The 9,499-nt window shown below is 55.0% G+C and overlaps 1 protein-coding gene across 1 annotated transcript in view; it reads right to left on the bottom strand.

Annotated features, from left to right (window-relative positions):
* Positions 1–491: 491 nt before the first annotated feature.
* FAM53B (family with sequence similarity 53 member B) overlaps positions 492–9,499 on the bottom strand; it is a 74,849-nt gene continuing 65,841 nt past the window's right edge. The window contains exon 4 of the mRNA XM_027855899.1: positions 492–874. Within this exon, the coding sequence (XP_027711700.1) occupies positions 509–874 (366 nt within the window). The 3' untranslated portion in view covers positions 492–508. The remainder of the gene's footprint in view (positions 875–9,499) is intronic.

Genomic DNA, 9,499 nt, shown 5'->3' with positions numbered 1-9,499 from the left:
CCGTGTGCAGTGCGGACATCCCCGGGAGAAGAGCTGGCACCAGGGCCCCCCCCCCCCCTCAACAGCCCTCCCCTTTCAGATCCCTGCATTCACCCTGAACCGGCCTTTCTTCTGGGGCCTGAGAGAGACGCCCAGAACCTGATGGGGAGAGGCCCGGGGACCCCTGGCAGAAGGGATGGTCGTGCCGGCTCTCCAAGTGCCATGAGAAAGTGAACAAGCGGCTCTCTGCTACAGTAGTGGGACAGAATCCAGGGTCCGAGAGGCCAGGCACACCTGAAAACGTCTTGGCAAGGCTACCTGCTCTGCTGTCTGCATGGGCTTCTCTCTGCTGGCCAAGGAGAGATCCGAGAGAAGCGCGGGGGCCGGACGCGGCCAGGACGGGTCAGCGAGCGATTCCTGGAGGCCTGGGGAGGCGTTCCAGGAGGGAGGCCACACCCCCCATCGCTCCCTGCCGGCTCGCTCCCAAACCCAATGCAGACGGCAGCCTGGTCACGTCTTTTGCCCTCCCCTAGTTGTTTTCTATCTGCTCGATGTCCAACTCGCCGTCCAAAGGGAAGATACCAGCCCCGTCCGTCCCAGCGCTCCGCCACGCCGGGGCCCGCTCCTCCTCCCGTCGACCGCTCTCCTCGTCGGGGAGGCCACGGGCCGACTCCTCGAAGGACAGATCCTCTTTGCTGAGCGTACATTCCTCGGCGGTGGGAGGAGGGTCTGGGCCGGGGGTCCCCGCAGGCTCCCCGCCTTCTGTGCCAGGGCAGGCAGAGAGCAAGGCTGTCCAGGACTTGGAGTTATTCGTGCTGGTGGCAAATGGGCTCTGCTGACCTCGGTCATCCACCATGGTGCTAAGGCAGCTGAGGCTGTTGAAGGTTTGACAATTCTGCAAAAAAAGAAAAAAGAAACACAGGTAGCCGCAGAGCCGACCATGCCATCGTGGGAGCAAGAAGGGCGGTGCGCAATGAGCCAACTGGCCAGCGGGGGAGAGGGGACGCTGTGGACACCAGCCGAGCCTGATCCTGGACATGCATCAACAGATGGCTTCGGGGGCATTGGGCTTCCTCGAACCCTTCTCCAGCCACACCCGCGGGCCAGCAGCATTACCTGGTGTCTGCCCCTCAGAGGCGCCGTCGAGGCACCTAACAGACCGGAGGGAGCTGACCTGCTGTCACACGGGTATGGCCACAGCCCTCTGCCTGAATTAACCAGGTGGTAAAGCTAAGTTCCAGTGCTGGCCTGGAGACTTACCAATCAATCCATCAATCAGTCAATCAACTAGCATTTATTGGACTCCCTCTCCAGGCTAGGTAGCATGCTAGGCTCCGGGACACAAGGCTGGAATTAAACAGTCTGCCCTGGGGGGGCAGAGCTGGGGAAAAAGAACACGTGCAAGTACAAGGATATAAAAAGAAATAAAGTGACTTTGGGGGAGAAGGCGAATCGGGAAAGGCTTCACTGCAGCAACTGAACCTCAGTCCTCATCTGTGAAATGGGAGCATCCACGACCGGCCTCAGCTTCTGGTCACTCGTGAGGACCCAGTGAGATTCCACGTGGGAAGGCCCCGACACGGAGGGGGACGGACGACTCTGAGCTTATTACACGCGGCGTCTCAGACTGAGCTGCCCATGTTTGCTGACCAGTGGATGACGGTCGCACTGCCGAGAACAACGTTCACACTGACTCACGGGGAAGGCCAGTGGCCCCACACCTGGCTCCTGAGAGTCGTGAGCGGTGCACCTCTTCCTTCAGTTTGGGGGCAGCCCTCTAGGCAGGAGACGCCCCTGTTGCTTGATGCCATCCGTGGAGTGGGGCAGGGGTCTTTCCATCGTTTCTCTTTCCTTCAGCATATGCCCCTCAGGAACTAAGGGGGTCCCTTGGGCCAAGGGATCCCCTCACCCACTGCACCCAGTAGATGCAAGGGGGAAGGCAGGGGCTCCTTCTGGGGGAGGGAGCCTCTGCCCTCCGCGGGCTCACTCCCTGCTCCTCAAATGGAGAGACTCCTGGCTTCTCTCAGGAACTTTCAGAGGCGAGGTGGAATATCTCCAGCCTTTCTCCTCGAAAGCAGCCATCCACCTACCGGATACTTCCCGTGTATGTACTGAGTTTTACATGGGGCATCTCTCTTGAGAATGTCAGCTCCGGGAGGGGAGGGGCGGTTTGCCTTTCTTTGTACCCCTCCCCCCCACACCCAGTGCTTAGCCCAATGCTTGGCACAAAAATGGTGCTTAGTAAATGCTCGTGGATTGACTGCGTTGGGTCCCCACTGGGTGACCACTGGCAGCAGGCCTTTCTCTGTGATGGAGTGGACAATCTCCTCCTGGCCAACCTTCTCCCAGTGACCAGTGCACTAGGGAAGGGAATAAGCAATTATTAAGTGTCTACTGTGTGCCAGGCCCAGGGCTAAGAGCTTGGTAAATATTATCTCATTTGAACCTCACGACAACCCTCTGAGATAGGTGCTGTTATTTTTCCCATTTTATAGTTGAGAAGGCAAGAGGAGGGTAAGTGAGTCGCCCAGGGTCTCACAGCTACTAAGTGTATGAGGCTGAATCTGAACTTGGTCCTTCCTGAGTGCAGGCCCAGAGCTCTATCCATTGGACTCCCATTCTTCTTCGAGGAGAATTAAAAACACAACACAAATCCCAGAATGGATAAGCCTTATAACCTGACAAAGTGGTTTGGGGTGGGTGGAGAAGGGACTTAAAAAAAAAAGCCACTAATAGGCCCGAGGCCTAGAAATCAACTCTGCAAAACCCAATGTCTGTGCAAAGAATGAATAAAAAGAAAGGAAGTAGCAGTGGTGTGAAATGTGGGCCAGCCCTCCCAGGAAGTGCACCCACCCTCAGGCACCTTCTGGCAAGCCCTGTTCCAGCCTGACAGGCATGGTGAGAACGTGAGCACCTCGGCTGAGCCCAGATCCCTTCCTGAGGCCAGACTCAGGCTGGACCAGGACGGGCAAAGAATGCCCCCCCACCCCTGATCTGTGGGCACACTCTTTCCAGGCCATGAAAAAAAAAAGCCTTCCAAGCAAGGTTTTCCCTCCCCAGACCTTCCTGCTGGGACGGTTTTCTTGGAAATCTGCAAGGCCTTCTAAGCAAAGCCTCTCTGGAGACGGCTAAATGGGCCTTCCATTTCCTGGCTGGATTCTTCAGGCTTGGCCTTGCAAATTAAATTCCTCACACCTCAGATGGGGACTTTGACAGCAAATGTGAGCAAACCCCATTCATCCTAGAAAGGGAACCAGCGCTAACGTTCTGCCGGGGAAAGCCAATGCATTTCAAGCAAATGTCAGTTCCGGGAATCGAAGCTTAATCGGCCGAGACCTCCTAGAGACACAGCCCTGAGCCATCAGACTCCGAACCCAGAGCCCATTCTCTGAGCAGTGCATTCTAGGAGAAGGCCAGGTCCCGCACTGCACTGGCCTAAACCTCCTTGGGCAAGGGAACGCCCTGGATTCAGAGGACAAAGTCCCAGGTGTGAGGCCCAGACACCCCTGGGACACAGAGCCGGATTCTCTCTCAGGCCCGCCTCATATTTTCCCTCTCTGCCCCACACGGTTGTAACGAGGAAAACATTTTGAAAAGAGCCATATGAAGGCGCAGTGTGCTGATGGTGGCCATAATGCTCACGCTGAATAATAAACCAACAGACCCAGGTGAAGTTACCGAAAGAAGTTTCCAGGAAAGGAGCAGAGGGAGAAGGGGACATTCTTGGGAAGTGGGGGATAAAAACGCCTGAATGAAAAGGTTTTTAAAAGAAAGAAATGAGCTGTGCACAGACTTGAAGCCCACAGTGGGTGGGGCTGGACGGACAGCCAGGCAGACGAGCCAAGGAGACTGGACAGACAGGGAGCAGAGAGCTGGGCAGATGGGCCGAGGAGGCCAGGCAGACGGGCTGAGGAGGTTGGGCAGACGGGCAGAGGAGGCCGGGCAGATAGGGAGCAGAGAGCCTGGCAGACGGGCTGAGGAGGCTGGGCAGATGGGGAGCAGACAGCCAGGCAGACGGGCTGAGGAGGCCGTGCAGATGGGGAGCAGAGAGCCGGGCAGACAGGCCAAAGAGGGCAGGCAGACAGTCTGAGGAGGCCGGGCAGACGGGGAGCAGAGAACTGGGCAGACGGGCCGAGGAGGCCGGGCAGAAGGGGAGCAGAGGGCCGGGCAGATGGGCCGAGGAGGCCGGGCAGACGGGCTGAGGAGGCCAGGCAGACAGGCCGAAGAGGCCAGGCAGACAGGGAGCAGAGAGCTGGGCAGACAGGCCCTAGGATCAGAAGATCAGGTTCACATCCCTGGCCTGCCTCTCATGACTTCAGATTCTTCCGCTGTAAAAGGAAGGGCTGAACCAGGGGGCCTCTAATGTACTTTGGAGTCTGTATCTGTGGTCTACAAATCACCTATGAGGGAGGGGCTGTTATTATCTCCCTTTAAGGAGAAGGACTTGCCCAGGGCCACACGAGTCATTAGTATCTGAAGTGGGACGTGAAGCCTAAACTTTTTGACTCCAAGGCTAGCGATCTATCCACTGCACCACCCTGCCTCTAGTGCAGGGCTTTGTTCTTAACCTTTTTAGTACATGGATCCCTTTTGCAATCTGAAGCCTACAGACCCCCTCTCAGAATATCTTTAAATGCATAAAACAAAATACACAGGCATACAAAAGAAATCCATGGTGTTGCCACCCAAGTTCCTGGACACCCTGAAAGCTACCCACAAGGACCACGGAGCACCGCAGGCGAGCGAGCAAGCGGGGCTTGCTTTCTTTCCGTGGGTCCATGACTTCCCTGGACAATCTCAGTCACCACTCAGGCCCCATCATTCGACCTGACCATCCTCACAGCCTGCTGATGCCATTGACCTCTCTAGCCGTCCAGCTCCCTCCAGTGTCCCAGGCTCAACCTCGACTCCCTGCCCTGCCATGCAGACAGGGTCACCACTTCCCCCTCGTGCACTCCTCTCCTCCAAGGCCCTTCCCCACACTCACACAGCTGCCCCCAGGTACAGGCTCTATGCCCCCTCCCTCTCCACCCTGCAGAGGTGCCAAGTAACTCCTGCGTTGGGGCCCAACCACCGAAGCTCGAGGGACGCCCTGTAGGAGGGGGCCCCTGATTCCAGCTGGAACATCCTCCACGGCTTGCCTCTCTCCTGCTGCTCCCCAGACAGGGCACTCCATCCTGCAGCTCTGCTCATGCTATTCCTGCATCCGCAACACCCCACCTTCTTCATCGCTGCCTCTCAGAAACCTCATTTCCCTTCCAGGCTCAGCTCACGCGGCTTTTCCTGCGAGAGGCCTCTCCTGATGCCACCCCAGGCTCAGGCCTCGCAAGTATCACATCTTTGCTCTGAAGACTTTTTGTGTCTGTTTGGATGGGCACACACTGCTTCCCCTGCTAGAGAGTAAGCACCCTGAGGGCAAGGGCCTACACAGGGGCAGGCTTGGCGCAGGCACAGGAGGCTGACGCGCCTCCTCCCGTCCTCGTCAGTCATCTCAGACCACATTCTCTGCTCGGGAGCAATGTCCACAAGCCTCTGGACGTGGGATCCCAGCTGTTCCTCAGGCAAGTCTCTTCTCTCTGGGCCTCAGTTTCTTCATCTGCAAAATAGGATGATACCAGCCCCTTCCTCACTGGGTAGTTGTGGGGAGACGCCTTCACACATGTTAAGTGCTGCCTATGAGGGTGTGGGCCATGGAGAGATCAGCTGTCACGACTGCTACCATTCAGAGGGCAACGGTGATGTCCCATATGCTCTGGGGACATAGACTGTGCTCTGCAAACAAAAGGCACTTATGCCTTTTCTAATGCCCACTCCTGACTCCAGGGCCAGTTCTCTGTCCACTGTGCCACCTAGATGCCCCTAAGGAGCTCCCTTTCTGAGGGAGCGGGCATATACACAACTTAAATGGAGTAGACAGAAGGTGATCTGAAGGAGCTGGGGAAAGCCTCCTGGGGGGTGAGGAGGGAGAGAATTCCAGGCAGGTGGAAGGAACAGCCCGAGATAATGCCCAGAGTCTGGAGATGGAGAGTTAGGATTAGCCAGGGGGACAGAATCAAAGCAGGATCAGAGAGTTCATGGAGGGGGAAAAGTGGAAAGAGCCTGTCCAGGTGGGAAGGGGCCAGGTGGAAGGGCTCTCGATGCCAAGCAGGATTTTGAACTTGAACTTAGAGGTAACTGGCTGCTAAAGGTTATTGAGTGGGGATAGGAGTGTTGCTCAATAAACACTCATTAAGCACCTACTATGTGCCAGCTAAGCTCTGGGGATACAAAAAAAGGCAACAGACAGTCCCTGCCCTCAGGAAGCTCATAGTCTAATGGGGAGACCATGCCACAACTGGGTACAAACAAATTATAGACAGGATAAATTGGAAACGACCAACCAAGGGCAGGCACTGGTATTGAGGGGGATCAGGAAAGGCTTCCTATAGGAGATGGGCTATGGAAAATCAGTTTGGCAATGGAGCAGGAGGCTAGACTGGAGGAGGGAGGGCACTCATGATCAACGCGTGCTGATTCTTGATTAATGGAATCCTATAGGAAAGCAGAGACTCCTTGTTTTGGGAGAGGTAGAACTTCTTAGGAATCCTCTGCTTTAGAGGTCAGGGAGACTGGGAGGGGTGCCCTCATCCAATTCCTTCAGTTCGCAGAGGAGGAAATGTGTTGAGAAGGGAAGTAACTGGCCAGTGGCGCCCAAGCCAGCGAGGGACAAGTGGAGACACCGAGGTTGGGAAGCCCGAGCTCCAAGGCAGCTGCCATGAAGTCAGAAGTTCTCATGTCTCCCGTCGTTTGGGGCCGTGCCAGTGGATGGCCCGCTTCTGCCATTTCCCCAGTGGTCATTTGGCTTTTAGGAAGAGAACTTTGTTCTTGTTTCCTTTCCCCAGAGAACAGTTTGGACCTCTAGACTCGGCACCCAAGGTGGGTCTGGTTGTTGAATCTTTTTCTAGGGCCTTTCCACAGAGGTTGACTTCCAGAGGCCCCGAAAGCCTGATCCGGCAGACTCCCGGCTCCCTCCCTCCTGCCTCGGTCTTCTTTTTGATGACCCTAGAGCATCCTGCAAGCATGCAGTTGACCTCTTATACTCTGAACTTCTCCCTGAGAACTCTGCTATTCAAGCCCATGTCATACAAACAGATCGATCTTGCCAACCTGAGAGGAGGAGATGGGCTGATGGCGGCCAGGTTACTACACAACACTTATCAACCAAGGCTTAATTGAGGAAGAAACCCAATGGCCTTGCATGGGAGAAGCGAAGCACCGGGTGTAAAACCTGACTTTGTATCAGAAAGCAAATCAGCAGAAGAGTGAAAGCTGAAATAAAATTTCCTGGTACGTGCTCCTGTGCGCTCCCATGACCTTGCCGTGGGACGGCTGGGGGAAGATATAAGCTAGTCGCCTGAAAACTCCAAGTCTGCTGCCATGCACCGTAGCTCCTGTCTTCACAAGGACAGCTCCCTGCTAATCCCATAAACTTCAGAGTGAACCACGATGCCCAAGTGGTATGTTTCTACAGGACAAAGGCTATCTCTAAGAGACAAACCAAGGGTGTTACCTAGCCAGAAATCACTGCCCTGCCCCCTTGTAATCATCCAGCACGTCTGCTCAAACACAGGATTATCTGGGTGTGGGAGCAGATCAGCCCAAAGGCACTCAACGACCCCTTGTCTCAGGCTCTCTGGTACCCAGGTGCCTATTGGCACTGACAGGCCAAAGAAGGAAGCTCTCCCTCCCTACCATGTGGCGGGCCCTGCACCGAGCACTGGCCAGCACTTCATAAATGCTTGTAGATTGCCTGAGATCTTGGTCTCCAGGTGCCATGGACAGAAGCTCCCAGGCCTGGGAAGGTCAGCTCAGGAGGCCACAGGACTGGCTCACAAAGCCTTTGTTCTCTGCAGTGTTGTACCCAGGCTGGCACCATTGCCGAGCCAACCATGAAGAGGACACTCCACAATGCCTGGCAACCAAAGGTGCGTCTGCTGACTCCTGGGCCTCCGCTCTTCTTTCACAATTGAAAAATAAACACTGTGTCTCTGTAGTTGGCATTCCAGAAAGGGGTGAAGGAGGGACGGCACCTCGCTCTCCTCTCCTCTCCTCTCCCATGAATGGAATCCTTCACATCACCCAAGCCAAGGTACACAACCTTCTGGCACAAGGCCAGGGTGGACCCAGGAGGCTCCCATGGGAGCACTCAGGCCTGAGGAGGGTCCTGGGCCACACTGCCAGCCAAGGACGTTTTCTGGACACAACTCTTGCTACTGCCCCTTTGGGGGAATGCAAATCCCCAACTCACAGGACAGGGAGGGAGCTCAGAGATCACCTCGTCTGGCCTCCTCATTTGATGGGGGGGAAACTGAGGCCAAGAGCCAGAGCTGACAGGTGCAGGCCTCTGGTGCCTGGCAAGGCTACTGGGTCATGCAGTGCGCTCAGTCCTCCAAGTTGCAGCCAGAATCTCCTCCGACAGAGATACGAGCGTTCTGTCTGAAGACAGGGAAGGTGGAGTCAGCCATCCGTGCCTCCTGCAGCTGGAGGCACCTCATTACCTCCTTTCTACAATACCATGTATTTATGAGTGAGGAGACATGTCTACAGGTCACTGCCTTCGATCCCCTGAGGCAAGAGGGACCCAGGGCCGAACCATTTATCTGGTACTCACTCACATTTCTTTTAAAGGAGGGGACCCCCCCCAATTTCTACCATAAAGGCTCCTCTTTGATCAGCCCTCATTCTTGTCTGACTTTCCTTTTGGATTCGTTAGTGGGGATGGAGTAAAGGTAGCTCTAAAAAGAAGTATGGTTTATTGGCGCTTTGTAAAGATGTGAGGACCACCGCTCCCCCGCGCCCCCAGACCAGAGTTCCTGCACTTAATAATCACCAAATGAAATTGGAGTTTCCTATAAGCATCGTCCGTGAAAACATCAGGAAAGGCAAACCACCCAACATGGCGAATGGCAGCATACATCTGCCAAGCATCTGTCCGTGGGATGTAAAAACACGCTGGTCTTTTTATAGGGCTATTAGGCCTTTTACAGAATCAGAAGGGGGTGGGAAATTCCCTGGAAAACATTTCCCTTATTGTGAGATGGTTATAATGGCCATTTCACGGTTTGATTTAGGGGACTGGATTTAAAGAGAACACTGTCCTGCTTCACAGGGGACCCGAAACAGAGCTGGGAGCTTTCTTTGTGTTTTCAGCCCAAGGCTTGGCAAAAGTGGGGCCACTTTCTAGAATGAGCTTGTTGTGAAAAATGTGAACCCTCCCAACGCAGCTTCTCCTCGTCCCAGGCCCGAGAACACGAGAAGGAAGGATGTGGCTGGTCCTGTGTCTGCCCAGCTCCTTGGTGCCACACATCCCAGATGCACCACCTGGCTGGGGAGGAACATCTTGGCTGGTGTGTGTGTGTGTGTGTGTGTGTGTGTGTGTGTGTGTGTGAGAATGTATGTGTATAAGCATTTAAGAGTGTGTGAGAATATGTAAGTGTGTATAAGTGTGAGTATAAGTATGTGAATGTGTGTGGATGTGTGT

This window comes from Vombatus ursinus, unplaced genomic scaffold (genome assembly GCF_900497805.2).
Source record: "Vombatus ursinus unplaced genomic scaffold, bare-nosed wombat genome assembly UNPS02011353.1, whole genome shotgun sequence".
Taxonomy (NCBI): domain Eukaryota; kingdom Metazoa; phylum Chordata; class Mammalia; order Diprotodontia; family Vombatidae; genus Vombatus; species Vombatus ursinus.
This window is presented reverse-complemented; position numbering and strand designations above follow the sequence as displayed.